The following is a 25,867-nucleotide window of genomic DNA, read 5'->3' as shown; positions in this document are numbered from 1 at the left end:
TTGCGCATCTGGAGATCTGGATGGCTTCTCAGGTTTGGTTTGTAGCTCCTCCCTCCCTCCTGTGTAGACGTGTCTACGGCAGCAGGTGCTGTCGCTGTGTCCCCGCCCACCAGTGCAGGGCACGCCTACCAGAGCGGGCGCTGTCGCCGGGGCCCCGCCCTCCTGTGCGCTGTGCGTTCAGTGCAACAGGCACTTCGGCGGGATATGCCTCCCAGAGCAAGTCCTGGGTTGTTGGGTTGTGCTTGCGCCCTCCCACGAGTCCGTTGGGGGCGGGGGTACGTGTGGGGCCCAGTGGGATCGACTGTCCGGGTGTGGCTTGGCACCTTCAGACCTCACCTCCGCTGTGAGGAGGGGGGACGTGATCAGGCTCAAGTGACCCTGCTGGGCTGGTATTGCCCACCAGCGCCTGTGGTTTTAGTTGTAAGAGTCTGCGAGGTCCAGGCGCCTCAGGTGGGGTTTGCACAACCGGCTGTCTCCCGGCCCCTGTTGGGAAGGGGGCGGGGCTGGTTCTGCCAGTTCAGGAACCTGTGGGGTGTTGGTGCTGCTGAGCCCTTCCCCTGCTAAACTGACTTCCCAGCGCCTGGTGGGAGCTTCCCCGCCTGATTTGTGGGTTCTTTGTTCCCTCAGGGGTGGGGGAGGGGGGAGGGAGGGCACTCACTTTTGCTGCTTTGTGTGTGTGTCCCTCGCAGCCGTTGGCCCTCCAGGGGTTGGCTAAGTGTCGTGGTGGCTTCCCTGGTTCCCGATTTCTGCCGCGCTGGGTTCCCTTGTCCAAACCCGGTGTGGACCCGAACTTCTCGTCGCTGCCGGTGTGTCTTGGTCCGCACCCTGCCTTGTGTCTGTGGGGTCTCCCCCTATATGAATTCTGCGCTCCTGGCAGCCTGTCTGCCGATCGCCGGGTTCCCCTTTCCCAGCCTGACCCTGTTTGGGCCAGGGTCGGCTGGAGGGGGGAGGGTGCCCCGGTGAATCTCCGGCTCCGTGTAGGTTTTCGGTTCTTCTTTTTTGCTCCTTTTTGTTTTCCTGCGTTTCTCCACTGCTTCTGGCTGCTGGTTTTGCTGGGTTCTTGATGGGGTGTTGGGTGTTGGGGTTCCCAGCTCACTATGCCGTTGGAGCGAGTCGGGGTGCCTCCCTATTCCATCGGCGCCATCTTTCTTCCGAGGCAAGCTCTCTTGTCACTAGGCCATATCCCCAGCCCCGATCGATCTGAATAGATTCTAAAGATTACTTTGCTGGGTAGTTGGTGCACTTTCATCACAGATGCTTACCCCTGTTAGAAAACTACTGTTGTATACTCAACGAAACAACTTAATTTGTGGTTCTGGTATTTTAAAAATAAGAATACTGTTTTCATTGAAATGTCTGCAGAAGAAATAAAAAAGGACAGGTGCTCTGATATTACCTCACAGAGAAGACTTTAGCTAAATTGGGAACCACAGAAATAAATTTCAGTCTTGAATGGTAGAGAAGCTGTTTAAGTTATATAGCTGGTAGCCATTGTCTCATGACTGTAATCCTAGCTACAGAAGAGACTGAGATCTGAGGATCACAGTTCAAAGCCAGGCTGAGCTGGAAAAATCTATGACTTTTATCTCCAATTAGCCATCAAAAAAGCAGAAGTGGAGCTTTGGCTCAAGTGGTAAAGTTCTGGTCTTGAGTGAAGAAGCTAAGGAGCAGTGCCTAGGTCTTGAGTTAAATCCCCGGTACCACAAAGAGAGGGGGGAAGCAGGGAGGAGAATATTCTTTTCAGCATAAATTAATTGTACATTGTGATATTTCCATATATGCACATATGAACTTTAATCAACTTCACCCCCCATATTTGTTAACCACTCCCTTCTTAAAGAAGGACATTGGCTAGTGTTTTTTGTTTTTCTTTTTAAGGAAATAAGGTGATAGTTTCATCTTCCTAAGTCATAGCTTTTGAATATATCTCACTGTGAAGCCTGATAGTCTTAAGTTTTGGGTCTAAAGTGATCACCACTACATTATTCTATAAAAATTAGATACAGGGCTGAGAATATGGCCTAGTGGTAAAGTGCTCGCCTTGTATACATGAAGCCCTGGGTTCTAATTCCTCAGCACCACATATATAGAAAAAGCCAGAAGTGGCGCTGTGGCTCAAGTGGTAAGAGTGCTAGCCTTGAGCAAAAAGAAGCCAGGGACAGTGCTCAAGCCCTGAGTTCAAGCTCCAGGACTGGCAAAACAACAACAACAAAACCATAAAACTTAGATACCGGGCTGGGGATATAGCCTAGTGGCAAGAGTGCCTGCCTCGGATACATGAGGCCCTAGGTTCGGTTCCCCAGCACCACATACACAGAAAACGGCCAGAAGCGGCGCTGTGGCTCAAGTGGCAGAGTGCTAGCCTTGAGCGGGAAGAAGCCAGGGACAGTGCTCAGGCCCTGAGTCCAAGGCCCAGGACTGGCCAAAAAAAAAAAAAAAAAAAAACTTAGATACCAACAATACCACTTACAACAATCTAGAATATGGATATATTGTAGACCAAAGATATATTGTAGACCGAAGAATGGTTTGAGGCCATCAGAATATTCTGTATTTTATGTGAACTTTATGAAGATGCTTTTGAGAAGGTAGATGAGTTGTCTGTAGATAAGTTCACCATAGCTATAAAGTATTGACCTGAAAAATAATGTGAGTACTCATATTTTTGACTTGAGTATAAAAATGTAATTAGCTGTATTCTCACAAATATTTCCAAGCTGAATAAGTCAACATCTGTTTATTATGACTATCCAGTGATTTAAAAATATGTCTGTATGCCTGATGTCTACGTTTTCAGTTACTTGGGACCTGACAGGTTAATATTGACCCTGATTTTATCAGAGTTCTCTTCACCCTGTGGCTGCCACACGGAGTCACAAAGTGTGGTGGACTTTGGTGTTCAAACCATACTCCAGTGTAGTGACTGTTTTAGCCACAGGTGAATCAGCTAATGGGAACTAGAACAATTGGAAGTTAGGCAAATTGACTGTGAACAATCAAGAGCTCAGTAGAAGCTCAGAGAGGTCTGTGGGGCAGCCAGGATACATGGAAGGGGTTTGTTCCCCAGAACCCTGGAACTGGCCCCCCGGGGGGGGGGTCAGGGTGTTTCCTAACAGACTGTGGCTTCATTCTCACTGGGAGGTAGAGGGATTGCGGAGGGTGGTTTGCTCTATTCTAGAGGTGGGGAAATGTCTGGCTCGTGGACTGTAAATGCTTGTGCTGATCATTCCATGTGGCCCACAGATAATGTTATAAATATTCAAATGGCCCTTGGCAGAAAAAAAAGTTCCTCACTCTTACATGGAAACTGAAGAATAGGCAAGTGGCAACTCCCTTTAGTGTGGCAGCCCTGAGTTCTTGGGTGCCAGGGGCTTACAGGATGGGAGTATAAAGCCAGAGGCTTACTGGTCCAGGCTTTGATAGCCAGAATTTTTATATTGGGGCTTGAGCTGAAGGCCTCATGCTCTCGTCAGCTTTTTCACTCACAGCTGGTGCTCTACCACTTTAGCCACACCTCCATTTCTAGCTTTTTACTAGTTTAATTGAAAATTTGTCTGCCTGGGGTTTTATCTTCCTCCACTGGCTCTGAACTGTTATCCTTTCTTCAGATCTCAGTTTCCTGTGCCATTGATGTCGGCTTAACAGCCAGACTTTCCTAGCTCCATGTGCTCAGGTCAAAGCAAGCTCTGGGCTTTCAAACCAGACTCTTGTGGGAATAGTCCATAAATAGAGGATTAGTGCTCCAGATTTTCAAAGCTAGAGACTTAAAGCTGTCGTGGGTCTGAGGCTTTTGCTCTGGGCTTTGAGTACCAGCAGCGCAACAGCTATCTGCTAGTGCTTAGCTCCTGAGCACCTGATGTCGGGACCCTCAGCCCTTACGCCCTGGCTTCTCTCCACAACTCTTGTCTCTTGTTGCAGTCCAGGCTCGCTGCTCTTGGCTTTGATTGTCTTTTCAGCAATCCAGTTTCTGCTCCCAGCCTGTTTGGATCTTTTCAGCCACCTTGCTTGCTGCTGCTACTACTACTACTGCTGCTGCTAGGGTAGAGGGTAGGGAGGTGGGAAGGATCTGGGCTAAAAGCCCCAGGTGCTCTTGTTTGTGTGGCCACTCTATCTGTGATAAAACTACAAATAGGGGCTGGGAATATAGCCTAGTGGCAAGAGTGCCTGCCTCGGATACACGAGGCCCTAGGTTCGATTCCCCAGCACCACATATACAGAAAACGGCCAGAAGCGGCGCTGTGGCTCAAGTGGCGGAGTGCTAGCCTTGAGCGGGAAGAAGCCAGGGGACAGTGCTCAGACCCTGAGTCCAAGGCCCAGGACTGGCCAAAAAAAAAAAAAAAACAACTACAAATAGGCAAGAAAAGACCATTGTTGTAACACAGGGCTGGGGCTGTGAATAGCACATAGGAAATAAGTCTTTCAGACTAATGGGAAAGAGTGGCAAACCACCTGCTTATGTATACAGAAGAAGGGCTATGGCATGCTTGTGATATGGAATTTTCTGCGGTTGCTTGTGGTGGACAGAGCTCACATAGCCCCTTTAGTGCCCAGCCTTTGATCACTGAGATTGCCTCCCTGTAGACGTCAGCACCAGCATAGTGTTGCAGTTTAATGGCAGACAGCTCCTGCCAACGTTGCATCTCAGTGGTGGGCAGTGGTTGCCGGTGTTGTATCTCCACTGCTAGCTGCTGTGGCTAGCTGAGAAATCAAGTGAGCGAAGTGATTGTGAAGAGCTTTATTCAGATGAGAAGTATCTTGGGTAACGGCGACTACGCTATCTGTCTGAGATGTGTTCTTGTATCTGTGTCTTTCATCTTGTTTTCTTGTATGGCTGGGTATTGGGGTCTTATACCCCCGGCTGGGTTCTGATTGCTTGCCTCATTTTTTTTTTAATCTTTTTTTTTGCCAGTCCTGGGGCTTGGACTCGGCCTGAGCACTGTCCCTGGCTTCTTTTTGCTCAAGGCTAGCACTCTGCCACTTGAGCCACAGCGCCACTTCTGGCCATTTTCTATATATGTGGTGCTGGGGAATTGAACCCAGAGCTTCATGTATACGGGGCAAGCACTCTTGCCACGAGGCCATATTCCCAGTCCGGTTGCCCCATTTTTTGATTGGACAGGTGCCACAACACTTCTCTTGTTAATTCCTAATCAGGTCCCTTCTCCAAATCTCCTAGCATCATGAGAAGGTTAAGGAAACTAGAAGGGGTTATGGAGGCACAGAGGATAATGTCTCTTGTACATCTGGTTTCTGCTTGTTAGGCCAATATGCTATCTAGGCATAACTCAACCTGCCCTTTCAAATGGACTGTAATTCTACCACTTATAGCTGTATGGCTTCCAATCCACCAACCACCAGCCTTACACAAGGACCAGTCACAACAAGCCTCTCATTATCCCAATCACAGGCCTCTGCTGAGACGCGGGCAGGTTCTCTTCCTTTCATCCTAAGTGGGAGTAGTGGCAGAGTGGCAGGGCCACTTAGAACACACAGGGGCTTGTCCTTCTAGAAGTGGAGACTTGCAGTGCTCCTGCAAGGTGCAAACTGGAGTGGTGGTGACTGGAGCCAAGTCTCCACTGAAGTTTCAGTCCCTGTAGCTGGAGTATGATTTCTTCAGAGCGATTTTGAGTGTTTGAAAAAGCCAAACTGCCGAAGAAGGGGCTGCTTGACTGACGGCTCAAGGCAGCCAGGCATAAGAAGGGTCTGTCAGCCAGCCATTTAAAGCACCTCTCTATTAGTTCATTTATTTGGTGGTAATGGGGTTTGAATTCAGAGTCATGCACTTAATAGGTGAGTGCTCTACGGCTTTAGCCTCAACCCTAAACCCCTTTCTTTTGTTTCTCTTTTTTTTTTTTTTAAGATCTCTCTTTTTGCCTGAGATGGCATGGACTGTGTGATTTTCTTATTTACATCGTTCATGTTAGAAGTATGTACTACAATACCTAGCTTCTTTTGTTGTGTGTGGGGGTCTTGCTAACTTTTCTGCCTGTGCTGACTGACTTTCTGTAAGACATCAATTTCTTATGTAATTAGTAGGGAAATAGAATATATGGGAGGATTAAAAGCTCCATTCCCTATGAGGTAAAATATTTGTTTCTTTCTTCAGTGCAGTTTTATTACTTATGCTGCCACTTGCAGAAAGGGCCACCATTTCTCTTTAGAAGTTTACCTCAGTGTAGGACCCTTTAAATGTTGGTGCTTACCTGGCTCTTTTTTTTTTTTTTTTTTGACTAGTCCCAGGCCTTGAACTCAGGGCCTGAACACTGTCCCTGGCTTCTTTTTGCCCAAGGCTAGCACTCTGCCACTTGAGCCACAGTGCCACTTCTGGCCGTTTTCTATATATGTCGTACTGGGGAATTGAACCCAGGGCTTCATGTATATGAGGCAAGCACTCTTGCCACGAGGCCATATTCCCAACCCTTACCAGGCTCTTAAGGAGGCAACACCTATGTCAAGCAGCCTGTATCACAGGGTAGCAGTGGATTAGAGGTAGCAGTAGCTCAGAGGTAGTGGTGGACCAGTGGTAACAGTGGATCAGAGGTAGTGGATCCCAAGTAGCAGTGGTGGAGACAGGTAGTTGGTCGCAGGCAGCAGCGGGTGGCTAGAGAAAATCCACGAGATTCAAGAGCAAGCAAGACTGTATTATTCACACCTTGCTGTGCAGGTTCCATCTAGAGCAAAAAGAAATTGACTTTGATCCTGGAAAGGAACAGCGGCATCCTCCTTAAGTGACGATGACAACTGGCCACTAAGTAAGTCCACCAAAAATTTAACTGTAAGCAAAAAAAAAAAAAAAAAAAAAAAAGGGATGGCACACAAGCATATGTGTTTTCTTACATTTAGTAGGTAGAAATCACATGAATAACACTATCTTTCTCTCCTACTGACATTCACATAGGACAGATGGATAACAGAAAAACATTAGCTTTTTTTTTTTTTTTTTTACAAAATCCCCAAAGGAAAATGAATACCCCCAAGAAGCAGTTAGGGCTTAATTCCTTGATACTAAGTCAAACAGAGAGAGGGAGCCCTGGGCAAGCACAAGGTGTGGGGACAGAAAGAAAACAGGTGTTATTTTGAATGAGTCTGTCTGTACAGATTTCTCTCAGCCCTGTCTCTGGCTCCCTGTCTCTGGTGATGAGAACTTGTCTTTTCTGATAAAGAAAAATCCTTCCTTATGGGAGATGTGTCTCCTGATTTTAGAGAAAAAGGAGGAGGTCAGAGGCCCCGTTAGGGTTGTATTTCAGGGTAGCATCTTGCTGTCTCCCAGGAACATGTGTGTGTTACTTCCTTGTCCTGTGGTATTCTGTTAAATTGCTTCAGCCCCACTTGTTAAGCCAGTTCGGAAACAGAGGCCCATAGCTGTCTAATCTGAGGTGATATTGATGGCAAGTCATAGTACAGTACCCTGGGGTGACCCCAGACTGGGCAGTTGCTCTTATCTTACCCATTGTCTCAAGTCATCCTGTGAGCTCTCCATCTGCACAGTTGCTAGAGTGAGCAGTTGTCTGTCTGTCACCTGGAAGTGTCCCTGTGGCAGCAATCCCTGCTGTGTTCTGCTGCTCACTGTGACGTGTCAGGGTGCACACATGACACACACAGACATGGAATACACATGGATGGAAAAGAGTCGATGTAACTTGCTAAAACTACTGAGAAGAACCCATTGGGCATTCTGTGATGGGGATGGGAACACTTACCTGTGACCCAGCCGTGCCCTTCCCGCTGCACGCATAGCTGTCCCAAGAACCCGTGCCCTAGAGACGGGGACGCAGGTAAGATAGTCAAGACTAGATTCTTTGTTTTCCATGTGGAAAACGAATTTCCATCAGCAGTGGGCCGGATGAGAAAATGATGGTATTTTGTTCTTGTCGTGAGTTAGTGTCCACAATGCAGCAAACAAAATCCCTATGGCGTGGCTGGCAGCACTGGCAAAGGAGGCAGGCTGTGACTCACCAGGTCAAACAGCAGGGCTGCTGCACACAGGCAAGCCAGCCCATGGAAGGCTGAGGGGGGGGCAGGAGGGGGGCACTGGCAAGGTTCCAGTGCCCTGACAGTACTTTCCTGACCCGGGTGATGGCTGCCAGGGCCCATTGATTTTTCTCCTTCAACTCCATAGTTGATGTCATATACTTTTTCTCTGGGCACTAAATTGTGCTCAGGAGCTATTGTATTTATCTGTCAAGGAATCTCACTTGACCTGCATTAGCAATGAACATATGGCTTACCAAGATGTTTGGCCATAGAGTATTTCTGCATGAATATGACTCATCATAATTACTCTGGCGGTCTGACCTTTTTTTCCTCTGTGTAGGAAGGAAATGAACTTTTTACGGGCTACATAGAAGCCAGTTCCCAGGGCATGGGAGAGTATGTTTAATTCATTGATTTATCATCTACCTTCTATCTGTTCTCCCCATGTATCAGCCAAGCTCTTGTTTGTTCGATTTCTCTCGCCAGCCAAATGCAGCAGCAGAGCAGGCAGGTGCCCCAGCTCTCCCGTGGGGCTGTATTCAGCTTCTCAGAGCCTCTGGTAATTTCCTAACGGCCTCATGTCCATATCCAGAACAATATAATAATTATTATTATTATTTTATTTTGCTGGCCCTGGGGCTTGAACTCTGAGCCAGGGGGCTGTCCTTGAACTTTTGTGTTCAAGGCTATGGTTCTACCACTTAGGCCATAGCTCTACTTTCAGCTTTGTGTGGTTCATTGGAGATAAGAATCTCATGGGCTTTCCCACCTGGGCTGGCTTTGGACTGAGATCCTCAGATCTCAGCCTCCTGAATAGCTAGGATTACAGGTGTGAGCCATATTTTTAACTAGGAATTTCTTCTCTTGAAATATCACAGTTAAAATGTAAAGAAATGGGGCTGGGGATATAGCCTAGCGGCAAGAGTGCCTGCCTCAGATACACGAGGCCCTAGGTTCGATTCCCCAGCACCACATATACAGAAAACGGCCAGAAGCGGCGCTGTGGCTCAAGTGGCAGAGTGCTAGCCTTGAGCGGGAAGAAGCCAGGGACAGTGCTCAGGCCCTGAGTCCAAGGCCCAGGACTGGCCAAAAAAAAAAAAAAAAAGTAAAGAAATGATCTCTAGGGTTGACAAATGTTTATTTATAGTGCTTAATAAGCAGTCATAAATTTAAAGTCCCTGTAAACAATGTGCAGAATGTACATAATATAAAGATGATATACAATATTATGTGTCACAAGTAAGTCACTTCACCTGGAAATTTTTGGAAGCATTTTTAAGAGAGAGAGGGAAGGGAGGGAGGGAGGGAGGGAGGAAGGAAGGAAGGAAGGAAGGAAGGAAGGAAGGAAGGAAGGAAGGAAGGTAGGTGACTGTGTGTGTGTAGTGTGCATGATGTATGATGGTATGTGTGAAGTGGTCAGACAGATGCCAGAGTACTTCGCCAGAGGCCTTCCTTCCAGAAAGCAGCTGAGTAAATAGTCTGCAGCCCACAGGAGAAGGGGGAGGAGAAGACCCCCGGGCAAGAGGGTGGGCTTGCCTCCATTGGAACACACAGGCTGCCCAGTACCCCTGTCTACCCCGTCTGTATGACCTATAGAAACAGCCCCATAGCAGTGGTGTCAGGAAAGTGTTATATGCAGTTCTGTGCAGTTCACAGCCTCTGTGCTTTTGGCATAGGACTACAAATCCTTCCGTAAGGAAAGGAATTAACCTCATAACTAAGGTTGTAGTTTTTAAAGGCAAATGGCGAAGAAAATGTGTCACTAAGAAAGGTTAAAAAAACCCTTTATGGCAGAACTGGAGTTTGACCTCAAAGCCCTTGTGACTATTAGGCAAGTGCTCTGCACCCTGAATCATGCCCCATGTCCCTTTTTGCTTTAGTTTAGTTTCTCAAATAGGGTCTGGCCTTTCCATGGGCCAGCATCGGGCTGCAATTCTCTTACCACCTCTCAAGTAGGAATGCACTCAAGTGTGTACCACCATGCCTGAGAAGGGTCTCAGTTAAATTTTTTTTTGGGGGGGGGGCTGGAAATATGGCTTAGCAGTAGAGCGCTGGCCTTGCATGCATGATGCCCTAGGTTTGATTCCTCAGCACCACATAAACAGAAAAGACCGGAAGTGGTGCTGTGGCTCAAGTGGCAGAGTGCTAGCCTTGAGCAAAAAAGAAACCAGGGACAGTGCTCAGGCCCTGAGTCCAAGGCCCAGGACTGGCAAAAATAAAATAAAATAAAATAAAATTTTTGTCCCTGTCTAGCCTTCTCCAGTCATTATCCTTCCATCTTCACCTCTTGTGTAGCTGGGATTGCAGGAATGTTACTGCCACACGTGGTCCACCGGTAAATTGCACACGTGCATTCTCTCTCTCTCTCTCTCTCTCTCTCTCTCTCTCTCTCTCTCTCTCTCTCTCTCTCTGTCTGTGTGTGTGTGAGAATGTTTGTGCGTGCCAATCCTGGGGCTTGAACTCAGGGCCTGAATGCTGTCCCTGAGCTGCTTGGCTCAAGGCTAGCATCTTACCACTTGAGCCACAGCACCACTTCCAGCTTTTTTTAAGTGGCTTGGAGATAAGGGAGTCTCGGGGACTTCCCTGCCCAGGCTGGCTTTGAGCTGTGATCCTCAGATCTCAGCCTCGTGAGGAGCTAGGATGACAGGTGTGAGGCTCTAGCACTTAACTGGTAAATTGCTTTTAACAAAATAACTTATCCACTTAAAGCGGGGCAAAATAGCTTGCTAAGTAGGATTGACAGTGTCTATGAACTGTTCTTCAGTAGGTACCAAAGTACTCCAGGCTTTTTGCAGTGTTCAGGTCAATGCCATGGTTCCTGTGTAGGGGCTGGGCCTTCTGGAAATCCGTTTGCCATAGTAGGTGATGTCTGTCAAGTGCGTAAGGAACTGAGCTGATTGTTAGCCCACTGAGTTTTACTTGCAGGATAAATACTATTTCCATTTTACTGTGAGGAAGTGAAGTGCAGAGGTCAAATCTCAGGCTCCCAGGAGGAGGTGTTGTGAAGGGGCGGGGCTGGCACCCGGTTCCTAAGCTGCAGGACCCTCAATGCGTGTTCTGTGCAGAAGAGTCCACCCACCGCCTGCCAGGCTCTCTTAGGTGGTATTTTGTATAATGGGAGACTTTCAGCAGTTTCACACTCTGCTTCTAAAACGTATTTCATATAATGAATTCCTGTGTGGCAAGTGTGGTATAGATTCTCACATTTTACTAGATGTATGAAGTCTTTAAAACAAGGTTGTGTTTATCTGGGGAGTCGCTGCTGTTTCTGTGCGAGCGGTGTATGAATCAGCCTGTCATCAGGGCAGGGCTTTCTACAGCGTTGTTCTCCACCTGATTTTTCATTTAAGTCAGAGCTTGACACTTGCCAGACTTGGAATGTTTTTCAGCAGTGTGTCCCAGTGTCTTTTAGAATAGCAAGTCTCTTTGGTACCATAATCCTGCCCAAGTGTGCCTTATTTTAAATTCTTAATACCCTAACGTTAAAACGTTTTAGCTTAGCATTCCATTCTGCTGATGATGTGTGTGACTAGCCCCCAGAAATATGAAGGACTGTGGCCAGGTTACCTTCGCATCAGTGTCCGCCTTGCAGCTCCAGACTTCATTCGGCATCGATGCATCTTACTTTCCCACCCTCAGTGATACCCACATGCTCTTAAATTGAGTCAGGCCCGTGCACAATAGCCGCTCGGTCGTCACCAGGGATGGCTTTAATAGGCAGGCCTCCAGTTTTTCCTAGAAATTACTGAGAGATTTAGCAGTTGGTGTATGATGAAGAGAATATGTTTTCTCCCTTGGGAAGTAGTTCATTATTGAATTTTATTTTAAAGGCATTTGTGTGGCTCTTGTCTCTTATTTGCAGCAGGCATTTTATTTTGAGGTAACTTTAGACTCTTTTGCATTTGGAAGAAGCACGAGAGATACACGTCCCCATCTCCCCTGGGGTCTCATTGTGCAAAAGTTTCCCATCAGAACAACCGTGTTGACCTGGTACAGTTACCGTCTGTCTTGTGCCAGGTGCTGGTGGCTCACACCTGTAATCCTGGCTACTCAGGAAGCTGATATCTGAGGATTGTGGTTCAAAGTGTGGGCAGGAAAGGCCATGAGACTTTTGTCTCCAATTAACTACCTAAAAACTGGAAGTGGACCTGTGGTTCAAAGTGGTAGAGCACTGGCCTTGAGCAAAACAGTGCTCTCCCTGAGAGCCCAGGCCCTAAGTTCAAGTCCCATGACTACCAGAAAGATCTGTCTAATACACTTTGTAACCTCACCATCTTTTCCCTCCTCCTCTAAGCCCTGGCCACCACCCATCTGTTCTCTAGTTTGTTCAAACATGTTATAGAAAAGGGAGCTTACAGCTTGTGACTTTCAAGACTCACATTTTTTTTTTTGGCCAGTCCTGGGCCTTGAACTCAGGGCCTGAGCACTGTCCCTGGCTTCTTTTTGCTCAAGGCTAGCACTCTGCCACTTGAGCCACAGCGCCACTTCTGGCCGTTTTCTGCATATGTGGTGCTGGGGAATCGAACCCAGGGCCTCATGTATACAAGGCAAGCACTCTTGCCACTAGGCCATATCCCCAGCCCTCAAGACTCACATTTTTACTTAGTAAAATTCTCTGAGATTTGTCCAGGTTGTTTTGCGTCCCAACAGTTTTATTGCTGCCTACTTTTCCACGGGGTAAATGTACACATTTTATTTAACCCATTAAGACATCTGGGTAATTTCTAGCTTGTGACTACTTTAAATAGTGTCTATACGCATTTGTGTATAGGAATTTGGTGTGAATATAACTTTGCATTTCTTTGAGCCAATTTCTAGGAGTGTAACTGATGGATTGTATGTGTATTTGCCCAGTCTCCATTACTGTGACAAAGTGCCTGAGGAAAAGTACTGAAAGAGAGGAAGATTTGTCTTGGGACCGTGGTCTGGGAGATTTTCGTTTTATTTGTTAGCTGGCTCTGTTGGTGTGAGCAAAGCCAGTGGGGAGGCCGGGCATCAGGTGGAGATGGTGGGTGGAGCAGAGCTGCTCCCCTCACGGTGGCTGGGGGAGAGACAGAGACGACGGTCCAAGGACAAGGTGTGCCTGTATAAGGCACTCTCCAGGGAGCTCCTCCTCCTCACAGTCGGTTCCGCTGTGAATTCATCTGTGGTTTAACACATTGAAGGAGTCAGAGCCTTCACCATCCAGCCACCTCTCCAAATAATCTATCAGACATCTAACACATGAGCCTCACAACACTGGTAGGTACACACTTAGGGTTCCCCCTCCTCTTTTTTAAAGAAACTGCTTCCCCCCTCACCCAGTAGCAATTATAAGCGAACCAGAACCAGTTTCTCCACTAGAAGTTCATGTTGTCGCCATTTTTTACTTGAGGCATAATGGTAGCTATGTAGTAGCATCCCATAGTAACATTGATTGGCATTTCGCTGGTAGCTAATGCTTTTGATCCTACTTCACGGGCTTGGTGATTCTGCATGTACTCCTAAGGGAAATGTCTGTATTTACTGCTTGTTTTCTGATTGGTTTGTTTACTTTTTGCTGTTGTACTTTGAAAGTTTATGTGTTGTAGCATTGGATGTTGATAAAATAGTTTATATTATTATTTCCTTTTATGAGGAATGCTTATTATGGTGGCCTAAGAACTCTTTATCTAGTCCTAGCTCCCTTTATCCTTATGTTTTTCTCAAAAGCTTTTATTGTTTTCAATTTTGTTATTTGAGTCCATAATCCATTTTGAGTTATTTAAAGTATAAGATTAGGCCAAGATTCATTCTTTTACCCTGATATGTAGTAGTTCCACTGCTATTTAATTTCTTTTTATACTTTCTTTCAGAGATCTATTTGGAGTATTTATGTGAATCTATTTTTGTATTTCCTGGTCTAATCTGCTTCACTAACCTATATGGTGTATGTGGTAGCTATAGAATCACTAATTCTATATGGTATATGTAGCTATATAAAAAAGGCTTGAAACTGAGACTTGATTTTGCTCTTATTTTTATTAAGCTTAGTTTGGTTCTTTGCCTTTTGTATAAATTTTAGAATAATCTTATCTATTCAGAAAATTTGTCTGGAATCATAGGAGTTGCTTTAAACTTGCGTATTTGTCTGAGAAGAATTGACATCTTTACTATATTGAGTCTTCCTGTCCATGAACATAATGTATCTTTCCATTCATTTAGGACATCTTTCCATTTATGTAGGTCATCTCCTTTGAAGCCTTTCATCTGCATTGTGAAGCCTTCTGTATGCAGCTCCTGTACACGCTCTGTTTGATTTGTACTTGATTATTTCTCTTCCATTGAAACAGTTCATTTTCATGTTTGTCTTACGTCCTGCAGTCTTACAAAACTCATTCATTAGGGCCTGAGTGGAATGATTTTACCTTTTATTTCTATTCTCACTATTTACTTAACTTTTTCTGTGTGCCACCATTATGCTGTGGTTTTCCTTATACTTGCCCAAGTTGGTAATTGGTGGAGCTAGGATCCTGGTAGGTAAGTTATTAGTTCATTTTGGCAACATATACTTAGGGAAGCCTGTAGGGGCCACCACAGATCTGGACCCGATGGTCTTCCCCCAGAGCCGGCCGTGTGAAGTCAGTTTTAGAAGCAATACGGGCAGTTATATCGAGTGGATTCCTCGCAGCCCATCCTGTAAGTGGAGCAGCAAGGCACCAGAACCCGGCAGACTCCGGGTCGGGGAGGTCCAGGGTTTCTGAAGGACCATCTGTTTTCCAGGAAGGGCCTCTGAAGCTAATTTGCTTATTGATTCTTAGCAATCACATCAAAGTTTGAAATTCAGAGATGTCTGTAAGAAAAGTTCATATGAAGAGACATGTGTGCACATGTGCCTGTGTGTGCGTGTGCACCAGTTCTTAGACTTGAACTCAGGGCCTCCTGCTTTTGCTTAGGTTTGTCTCTCATAGCCGGTGTTCTGCCTCTTGTGCCATGCCTCCAGTTCCATATGAAGACAATTCTAAAGAGTGATTGCCAAAAACCTCAAGGACTCTTTTCGCAAGGACTCTTATCTCCATATCCTCACTGAGTCCCCACCCCCAGCCTTTCCCACCAAAGCCCTACCCCAGGCAAGCCAGTCGTCCGGCCCACCCAAGCCTGGCCCTCCACCCGTGGGCCACGGCCTGGCGGCCTGCTCAGACTCTCTTCAGGTCAAGCCACCCGTTACCAACTACTTTCCTCCTCCCTGTTAGTGAGGAGGGGTCATTTGGGACATGGGTTCAGGGCTGCCCCCTCTCTCACTTGTGTCTCCCCTGGCACCACGCCCCTCACACCCACCCTGGCAGGTGGTGCTGCTCTCTCCAGGTCGCCAGCCAGCCCTGTTCCCACCCCCTGCCTTCTGACCAGCCCTGCAGTGGAGGCCTAGCAAGCCTGCCCTGCCTGAAACTGAAGATGCTTCTCTCTTTTCCTGGCTTTCCCAACTGCAGGAGAAATCGCTTGTCTTTGAATCCTCATGGAAGAAGGAGAAGGACATTGTTTCTAAGGAGATAGAGAAGCTGCGCGTGTCTATCCAGACCCTATGCAAAAGTGCCCTTCCCCTGGGCAAGATCATGGACTATATCCAGGAGGACGTGGATGCCATGCAGAACGAGCTGCAGCTGTGGCACAGCGAGAACAAGCAGCATGCCGAGGCCCTACAGAAGGAGCAGAGGTGGGGGGGGATGAGACCTGGAGGAGGAGCAGAGGTGGGGGGGTGGGATCTGGGGGAGGAGCAGAGGTGGGGGATGAGACCTGGGGCAGGAGCAGAGGTGGGGGGGGTGGGATCTGGGGGAGGAGCAGAGGTGGGGGGGTGGGATCTGGGGGAGGAGCAGAGGTGGGGGGGTGGGTTCTGGGGGAGGAGCAGAGGTGGGGGTGGGACCTGGGGGAGGGGCAAAGGTGGGGGTGATGGGACCTGGTGGAGGAGCAGAGGTGGGGGTTTGAGACCTGGGGGAGGAGCAGAGGTGGGGGGATGGGACCTGGGGGAGGAGCAGAGGTGGGGAGATGGGATCTGGGGAAAGAGGGGGGAGGGGGGCCTGGGGAGGAGCAGAGGTGGGGGTGGGACCTGGGGGTGGAGCAGAGGTGGGGGTGGGACCTGGGGGAGGAGCAGAGGTAGGGAGGGTGGGACCTGGGGGAGGAGCAGAAGTGTGGGGGGTGGGACCTGGGGGGAGGAACAGAGGTGGGGGGGGAAGGGACCTGGGGGAGGAGCAGAGGTGGGGGTGGGACCTGGGGGAGGAGCAGAGGTGGGGGGTGGGACCTGGGGGAGGAGCAGAGGTGGGGGGTGGGACCTGGGGGAGGAGCAGAGGGGGGGTGGGACCTCGAGGAAGAGCTGCGGTGTGTGGGGCGGATGGGAGCACATTCCGCTGCGGTCCAGGAGTCCAGCGCAATCTCCCTCCAGACTCTACCTCTCCACCTTCCCTTCCTTAACCTCCTCCCCCAAGAACTGAGAGTTCCTCATTCAGCACAGCAAAGATTTCTTTATAGCAATTAGAAAAGGACAAGGGAGTGTCTATTCATAGACAAAATCAATTTAACTATTAAAAAGTACAAAGAACCGCACAGTTTGGGTACTGTTGTTTTCAGGTGGTGTCTGTGTCTGTGTCTGGGCCTGTGCGTTGGTCCTGGGGCTTGTTCTCAGGGCCTGGGTGCTGTCCCTGAGCTTCTGTGTTCAAGACTAGGACTCTACCGCTTGAGCCACGGCTCCACTTCCATTTATTTATTTATTTTTGTTTAATTAGAAAGAGAAGTCCCATGGACTTTTCTGCCCAGGCAGGCTTTGAACCACAATTCAGATCTCAGCCTCCTGAGTAGCTAGGATTATAGACACGAACCTTTGGTGCCCAGCTTTCAAAGTCTTTTTGTTGTTTTGTTTTATCACAATTCTCAAGATTGATAACAATTCCCAGCTAGGAAGTATTGCAGGTTCTTGTTTTTTGTTTTTGTTTTGCCAGTCCTGGGGCTTGAACTTGGCCTGGCTTCTTTCTGCTCAAAGCTAGCACTCTACCACTTGAGCCACAGCGCCCCTTCTGGCTTTTTCTATATATGTGGTGCTGAGGAATCGAACCCAGGGCTTCAGAAGTATGCAAGGCAAACACTCTACCACTAGGCCATATTCCCAGCCCCAGTATTGCAGTTTTTTTATTCTGAAGGCAATACTAGTTAACCCATTAAAAAATGCAACTTTAAGAAAATTATAATAACTACTAAAAAGTAAAATTTACTTTAGGGAAGTGTTTGCTGCCCTATACTTAAAAATTAGTAAACCAGGAAGCATGAAAACTATATCAGCTATTAAGCGTTTTTTTTTTTAAGAAAATGATTTAACTCAGTGTATACATTTATAAGTATGTATAATAAAAAGCTATGTTGTATAGAGGTTATTTTATTAGCCAGTTTATTCTTGAAACATCTCTTAAATGTACAATTTAAGATGTTCAACATGAAATAAGTAAGAAAACCACCAGGAACTCTTTGGGGCCTGTTCTAGGGTGGTGACTGGTTAGCAACATTTTGGCTTAAAGTATTAAAAGTATTGTTACAGTCAGTTCTGCCCTACAAAGCCTGATTTTGCTTCATCTCCGAAGGTGAGACCCGCCGGCGGCTCTTGTTTGTTCTGTGTTCTTGTTTGTATCCCCAGGCCTTCAGAGCCTTGAGGAAACAGTTGGTTTTGACTTTAGCTTTCCCAAGTGTGTTCCGTGGCGGTCCTGAGTAGCTCGGCACTTTGCCCGTGGGTCGCCTGTCACACCTGTGTAGCCAGGCTCGGCAGGCTCGGTGCGCGCCGGCCTTGGGGCGGTGGTGAGGGGCTCTCTGGCCCAGTCCAGACTCGGTCCGCCATGTCGTGGGGACACTGTCCCTGCTGGCTTGGGTACTCTGTTCCTCACATAATTTAGGGACTGGAAGCCCATCCTGGAAAGCATGGGCCTTGCGTTTGCGTTTACGCTGGGCTGTGGCAGGGATGGCAGGAACAGCATTGTGGAGATGCTTGTTTTCTAGTTTCTCCTGGGAGGCAGTCCTGTACGTGTCTCATCTTTGGGTATTTTCTTTAATAAGACACAGGAGTAGAACTGGCAGGAGACTGATGAGCTCCTTTTGTGCCCTGTCAGGGTCACGGACTGTGCTGTGGAGCCCCTGAAGGTTGAGCTGGCCGAGCTGGAGCAGCTGATTAAAGACCAGCAGGACAAGATCTGTGCGGTGAAGGCCAACATCCTGAAGAATGAGGAGAAAATCCAGAAAATGGTGTATAGCATCAACTTGACCTCGCGAAGGTGAACACCGCTCTTGAAGGAGAAGTCACCCTGTGTAGGGTGCAGAGGACAGGAAATCCTACCTCTAGCTCCCAGTGTGCTAAGAAAACAGACTGTTCTCAATGCCACTTCTCATCCAGCTAAGTTCCAGAGCTTCAAAATAAGGCACATTGAGTGTATTTAAACCATGTTTTCTTACCTCTCTCCAGCTGGAATACTTGCTAGTTATAAATAGCTCTTCAAAATGCCTTTGTGAGACTGTTTTTTGCAAGCCTCTTCTCTGTGTTTCTGCTGCAGCCTGTTTAACCCTGTACCAGAATCTGCCAGCAGGTAAGGGGTGCACACCCAGCAAGGAAAGAACAGCCCTTTGCTTCCAGTCTGCTGCAAGGACTTCCTACCTCAGCACAGAACGAAGGGCGACTGTGTGCTTTCCGACACGCACTTTACAAATAGAGTACGACCTGTGAATGATTTTGCTTGGATTTTCGGTTTGAAAAGGGCTAATTTCAGCCTGTATCCTCATGAGGTACATAAGAACTATTAGGGGTTAGTCTCTCCTCCCTCCTCTGCATTTGTATCTATTTGTCTATGTAGTTACCTAGCTGGCCTCTGTTACCATATGCTTGCGTTTCTAGTCCTTGTCATTGGCAAACTACGGGCAGCATGTGACATGCTGTAGGCACATCCTTGCTTTCTTCATCAGCCACCTGTTCTGTCTCCAGACCGTTCCTGACAGAGGCCCTGGCGGGGTCCTCTAGAAGAGGGTTTTGCTGTAGAAGACAAGTGGCTTTAGGCCTTTTCCTTTGCACAGGTGTGTGCATTTGCACAGGTGTGTGCCCTTGAGACACAAAACTTAGAAACCGCCATGTAAGGAGGAGCTAAAAGGACGATCTGATTTACATTTTTTATGTAATTTACTTTTTATTAAATGATATTTTTAGTTAAAAACGTTTTATATTTAATTTTCACTTACATGTTATATTGTTGTAAATACTTGCGAGGCTTTACCTGATTGTTGTATGAAGGATGTCATTGTTTAGAGACACGGGGAGCTGGGTTCTAATCCTTGGGTTTCTGGATGTCATCTTTATTACGTGGCCTGGCGCCATGTGAAGATGGCTGCCGGAGAAGGTTTTGTTTCTTCGCAGATCAGCACAGGTGCACAGTTGAGTTTTCTTAGTTAACAAGGTGGAGAGGGGCTTTCCATGCTGGGCAGTTGGGGGAAGCGCCGTTGCAAAGCGGGGCAGGCTTCTTCTTCGTCAAGTGCACGCGCAGTCGTGGGAGAGCTCGTTTGAGGGGAGAAAGGATTGTTACTAGCCAGTCCTTAGTTATAGTGGAAATCTTTTTTCTACTAGGTGGATGACTTCACCACAGCCCTAAGTGGACTCTTCTGATATATGTCTTTTATGAATTAGAATATATCAACAGAATTTTCGTGTTGCAAAAAATTATATACATTGTATGGCAGTAAAAAATTTTGTATGACTAGTCTACCAAATTGTATCAAAGCTTATTTTTCTTTTATACATGAATCATTAAAATAATCACCTATTTTTTTAAAAGTGTATGGATTGTGCAATTCAGTTTATGCATGGAACAGACCATAAGCTTTTGAATTGTTAATTTTCAAATGTCTGCAGAGATGCATCTTTTCATTTGCATTGTGATTTGCGACCCCGACACCCCCCCCAACCCTTTTCTGGTACTGATTGAAGTTTTATAAGACAGAGGACCATGTACCCAAAATTGTAAAAGCATTTTGAAATGTAAAGTTCATTTTGAGGCCTCCACATGGGATTATTACTGCACTTGTAATAGATAAATCCTAACCTTATTTAGTACCTTTGAGGGAAATATATACAGGATACTTTAAAATCCTCTGCTATGGTTTGTAAGTTTTCAAGGAATGCTGGAGTCACACCTGAAGAATTTGATTTATAAATTTATAAAAGGAAAAAAACCAGTTCAAGACTGAAATGCAGGCTTTCTACTTTGATATTCATGCTTAGTTTTCTTAGTAACTGTCAGAGAATAGTGACTGAAGTGGGGGAGACAAAGAGCCCTTCCCGACAGGAGTGCGGTTCGGGGCTTGGGTGTGGTGGATCCCAGCTGGTGTGTAGACGGTACCGCACGGGGACCTGGCTGCTTGTCTGCTGTCCTGCCCTGACCACACTTGTCTTCTGTTTGCTGACCTTTCTCTCAAATCACCAGCTTCATGAGCCTCCAAGAGCACCTTCAAAGGGAGGCCTCACCCAAACGCGGTCGTGTGCTCAGGGCCCTGTATCGACAGCAAGGAGAGGTTGACCCGCACGGTGTACTTCACTCGTGTCTCACTCTGGGAACTTCTGTCTGCACCCAAAGGGGCAGAGAGCCATCATCTTGTTCTTCATGGTCCCCACAAAGTCTGACGTAGCAAGGCTGGAGTATGCCAGTACCCAGGGAGCACCAGCCCAGCCAGCTCAAGTGTGTGAGTGTGTGCGTGTGAGTGTGTGTGTGTGTGTATCTCGGGGAGGGGAAGGGGGGGATCACTGTTAGCAGCACTCGATGCTTCTGGGCCCTGAGTCACTCGCCTGTGAGACACAGATGAATTAAAAGGCTTTCTTTCTGTTTTTAAAGTACTCGGCAAAAATTTAGAACTTTTGAATTCAGAGCCTTGCATTTACTAGGCCAGCACTCTACCGCTTGAACTATACTCCTCTTCCTGGACCAGAAAATGATTTGGTAAATGTAGTTTATATAGGCTTTATTTAGGCAGAACTGAAGTCCTTTTGTCATGTGTATTGTCATAAAGGGAGGCTGGAGACTCCTGTAAAAAATTATGATAAAGGTAATGTAAAAGGGGCTATAGTTACCTAAGTCAGGTAATGAGGACATTTCCCTTCCCTTGTTCCCCTCGTTTTTCCCTCCTGTCCCCACCCACAAATTGTGTAGTTCATTTTCGACAGTGTTTAATGAATACTGTTGCATGGAGTTAACTTTTTTTCATTTAATCAAGAGAAAAGATTTTAACTGTGAAGCTTTGTTTTTTAAAAAGTGTATTTGTGGGGGGCTGGGGATATGGCCTAGTGGCAAGAGTGCCTGCCTCATATACATGAGGCCCTGGGTTCGATTCCCCAGCACCACATATACAGAAAATGGCCAGAAGTGGCGCTGTGGCTCAAGTGGCAGAGTGCTAACCTTGAGCAAAAAGAAGCCAGGGACAGTGCTCAGGCCCTGAGTTCACGGCCTAGGACTGGCAAAAAAAAAAAAAAAAAAAAAAAAGTATGTTTGTGGGGCTGGGAATATGGCCTAGTGGTAAAGTGCTTGCCTCATATACATGAAGCCCTGGGTTCGATTCCTTAGCACCACATATATAGAAAAAGCTGGAAGTGGCGCTGTGGCTCAAGTGGCAGAGTGCTAGCCTTGAGCAAAAAGAAGCCAGGGACAGTGCTCAGTCCTGAGTCCAATTGGGCCCCAGGAGTGGCAACAAAAACCAAACAAATAAAAAATAAATTTGCAACTGAGTTCCAAATGGATGGTAGGATTTTAAAAAAATATCTATTTATTGCTTGTGGCATTTGAGATGGAACGCAGGACATTGAGCATACTAGACAAGCACTCTGCCACACTGCACTGAATCTCCAGCCCCAGTGCTGGGATTCTTAAACCAAGCAAATGGCTCGTTCTGGTAAGGAAAAGGAATTGAAAAGCAAGTCCAGATAGTCCCTGGGGGCCGGGGCAGAGCCGCAGCCTGGTGAAGAGGGGATGGAGACGCTCCCTCCTGCCCCGTGCTTCTAAAGGAGAGGCTTCAGGGCCCACACCGCCTCAGCGCAGCAGGAAGACGTCTGCCCACAGCCGTCAGATCCCGAGTGGACTTGGAGGGCCTGACCCGTTTCTCTTACATTCCTGTTCTGTTCTCAGCAAAAGCGTTTCAATTGCCTTAGTCATGACATAAACCATCAAACAGCTAAGTTTTTACATTTAAGACCTCAGTTGCAGTATTTCTGTAAGTGATCATGTTTGACCTGCTTGGGGGCCTCTCTCTCTCTCCCAGGCCTGGGGCTTGAACTCAGGACTGAGCGCTGTCCCTGGCTTCTTTTTGCTCAAGGCGAGCACTCTACCACTTGAGCCGCAGCGCCACTTCTGGCTTTCTCTGTATATGTGGTGCTGAGGACTCGAACCCAGGGCTTCATGTGTGTGAGGCAAGCTCTCTACCACGAGGCCACGTTGCCAGCGCGGGGCTCACCTCTCGCCAGGGGCTGGTGTGAGCCTTCGCTGTGGTTGCTGGTCCGCGAGCATCTGCACAGGTGTTGTCCACCCCTCCGGTGGGCAGGAGCAGTTGTGGTTTGTCTAGTTTACCTGCGCCTTTCCTACTGGCTTGGCCAAGAACATCCCTCCCTGCTTCCCGGTTTGAATGGTACTTAACGTAGTTCCCTTACTGACCTGACTCCTGCGTCGAGTGGAGTGGTAGCCAGAGCTGCGGAGTGGGCTTCCCTGAACATGAGAACTGTGATTGTGGCTCTGCCTCGTGAGGTCACAGATCCACATCTGCAATTTGTACGACGTGCCTGGGCCTCAGGCCTTCTGCAGGGTTTCCTCTGTCCTGCAGCGAGTCTCTCATTCAGCTTCGGAAGAAGGACTTCACCAAAACACCAGTATCTGTGAGCCTGGATCCAGAGACTTAGGTGGCCCTGCCCCATGACCTTTCTACCAACGTTGCTAGAATCGGCAAGTGGCAGAATTTGACTGGACTGGACAGATGCGGATAGGCTGAGATTGACTCAACCTGTGGAAAGGCTCCCCGACTCCGCAAGAGACAAGGATGACAACTGTGGCCTTGTGCCACTTGAGTCTGGTGCGTCTGCACACTGGCTTTGAACACAGGGGGGGGGGTGAGGCTGGGCTGCCCACCCTACTGTGGGTGCAGTGGGGACCTACTTTATGCTCCCACCCACAGCCAGTCAGGACACCCGGAAGGGGGGACTGCAAGCAAAAACGTCAAGAAAATTGCTGCCATTGGGTGCAGAAGCTTCTTCCCTGTTTGCACAGCGTGCCACAGGCATGTTCCCGTGAGAACAAAAACCCAGGCCCTGTGCCTGAGGTCGGGAACCGGAAAGCCTGCGGGCCCTGCCTTAGCCGCCGCTTCCGGGAGGCGGCCTGGGCTCCCGGGGGGGGGCATGGGCCTGCCTGGTAGCGCCACTGGGCACCTGCCAGAAGTCTGTCTGTGATCCAGTTGGGCCTGCAGAGCATTTGTGCTATTTTCACCATCACGAACTTGGGGTTCAGCCAGGGATGCTACTACAAGGGCCTTGCTGGGCAGAAGAGCAGCCCGCTCACCTGCCAGGCTGTTTGGGAGACAGCAGGTTCATGGGGGAAGAGATCATCTTTGGCTGGTCTCTGTGCCCCGGGAGAAGGGAGTATATGAAGTCAGCAGCTATTAGATTGCAAAAAGCACCCAAGATTCAGGAAATGTTAACGATGTTCCGTATTCCATTAATAGTCGGTTAATCAGAAGCTATTGTACAGTTCAGCGAAGACTTCACTCATGTCACGGAGAATGGAAGATCCTGTTGTGCCTCAAGTGGTAGAGTGGCTGCCTGGCAAGCACAGGGCCTGAGTCCAAGCCAAACCAAGCCGGAATCACACCCCAGTCTCACAGACACGTCAGTGCCCCGAAAACACTCAAGCACACACCCAGAGCGCAGAGATTCTAGGTGGCTGGTGCCTCAAATAGCAAATCAAAGGAAATCCATCCTCCCTAAAGTCCACCTCATCCTGAGCCTCAAAGAGTCCCCACAGATAACGTTCCAAGATAAATAACCTCGCAGGCAGAACTAGCAAAGCCCGTGGCAATGGAGGTGCTGTGTGGGGGAGCCACAAAATGGGCCCCCGAGAGCCCAGATGCTGGGGAGACCTGGAGTGTAGGGCAACCATGATTCCATCCGTGAATGCTGTCGGAGCCGACGACATGAGATAGTCTCTGTCTCCGTGGAGTTTCACGTGGGTGCCGTGGAGACATAAAGAGGAAGGGCAGATCACTTGGCTGAGGAGGCCCTGAGTTCAAACCTCAGTACTGCCAAACCCAAACCCCAAACCGCACACGCGCACACACACAGCATACCCTAACACCCCCCCCAAACAGAAACACAGAAGGGTCATCATTAACTGGCATCAAGCAGAGCCTGGGCAAAGACAACAAAACACAACAAGCTTTACTGGGAAAGCCTTCCAGACAAGACGCAGCCTCGAGGGACACGGGCTCCTGCTGCTCCCCTTCAGAGGCAAGCAGGAGCTGATAACTGAGCGGGGCAGTGGGCAGCTGGGATTTTGGGGGCTCCCTGGGCTGAGGACTGGCATTGACACCCTCCCACAAGGAAGGCAGCTGGGTGGAGGTGACTAGCTCATTAGCCATAGCCCATAACCCGTAGTGAATTTCTGGGCTGTTTTCTAGACAATTCCATGCCCCCTAGCAGGCTCCTTACAGAAAACTTAAGAAAGAAAAGAAAAGATCCCAGATCAAAATGAATGATGGGAAATATGTGGATAAGTTTCCACAATCCTTGGTTACATGTGTGTGTGTATATATGTATATTATTGCATGCCAAGAGAGAATAGACTGCATGGGATTTTAAATGCCTCTCAGTAGATGAGGGCCAAGCAGAAAAGACATGCCCAGAGATATGAACTAGTGTGAGACAAGCAACAACGGCATTAGACTCCATCTGCAGGTATGGATTCTTGTCAAAGTTGTAGGGAACATGAAACTAAGAAGTGGATGTGGCCGGGCGCTAGTGGCTCATGTCTGTAATTCCAGCTACTCAGAAGGCTGAGATCTAAGGCTCGCAGTTCAAAGCCAGTCCAGGCAGGCCATGAGACTCCTACTTCCAATAAACTACTTTCACAAAGCCGGAAGGGGCGCTGTGGCTCAAGTGGTGGAGCGCTAGCCTTGAGCCCAAAGAGGCTCAGGGACGGCGCCCAGGCCTCCAAGCCCCAGGACTGGCAAAAAAGAAATGGATGTGGACAAACTAGAGCTCTGGTGACTGTTGGTGGTCATGAAAAATGGCGTGGCCACTGTGGAAAACAATCTGAGGAGGCTTCAAAAAATTAAACTCAGCAATTCCACTTCTGGGATTATATCCCCCTAGTCTGAAAACAGGGCCTCAAGGAGAGCGCTATAGCAGCATCCTTACAATCGTCCCAACGGCATCGAGAACCTGTAGGGGATGGCTATACCTTTAAGACCTGGGACTGCTGGCTGCTAGCTACTCCCACCTCCTTCCCGGTCAGAAACTGGAAGAGACAGCCAAACCAGCCCCACCTCTCATCTGCGAGCACGTATGTCGTAAGGGCGCGGTCGGGCGCCCAGAAGGCGGTTCTGTGGGAAGTGACGTTAGCCCGTGGGGGAGGTCCTAGGGCGCTGCTCTTGGATGGACATGCTCACCAGCCTGTCGCTAGCTCCCGGTCAGTCCCTCCCCTTCCCTCGTCATTACTGCTATAAGTCTGATTGCCCCTCCATTGAATAAACAGAAAGCCCTTGACGCTTCTCCGAGAGTCCATGCGTGCCTTGCTTCCTTGGTGGGTATAGGGAGGGGGAGGGCATTCTCGCAGCCACGCGTAACCGAGGCTACCCGTGTCCTCCATTCCACCTTGGCCTGCCCGCATGCGGGTCAGGCGGC

General features: G+C 48.2%; 1 protein-coding gene across 8 annotated transcripts in view; it reads left to right on the top strand.

Annotated features, from left to right (window-relative positions):
• Positions 1-18,460, top strand: part of Traf3ip1 (TRAF3 interacting protein 1) — a 63,589-nt gene extending 45,129 nt beyond the window's left edge. For 7 of the 8 annotated variants that reach the window (XM_048344426.1, XM_048344425.1, XM_048344423.1 and 4 more), the window contains 2 exons: positions 15,420-15,643; positions 18,072-18,460. In XM_048344426.1, coding sequence (XP_048200383.1) covers positions 15,420-15,643; positions 18,072-18,237 — 390 coding nt within the window. In that variant the 3' untranslated portion in view covers positions 18,238-18,460. Of the gene's footprint in view, positions 1-6,664; positions 7,230-15,419; positions 15,644-18,071 lie in introns of those variants that run through there. The other variant, XM_048344427.1, reaches the window with a different exon arrangement.
• Positions 18,461-25,867: the final 7,407 nt, after the last annotated feature.

Source organism: Perognathus longimembris, chromosome 4 (assembly GCF_023159225.1).
Source record: "Perognathus longimembris pacificus isolate PPM17 chromosome 4, ASM2315922v1, whole genome shotgun sequence".
Classification (NCBI taxonomy): domain Eukaryota; kingdom Metazoa; phylum Chordata; class Mammalia; order Rodentia; family Heteromyidae; genus Perognathus; species Perognathus longimembris.
Note: the sequence above shows the minus strand (reverse complement) of the source record. Positions and strands in the feature narration are given on the sequence as shown.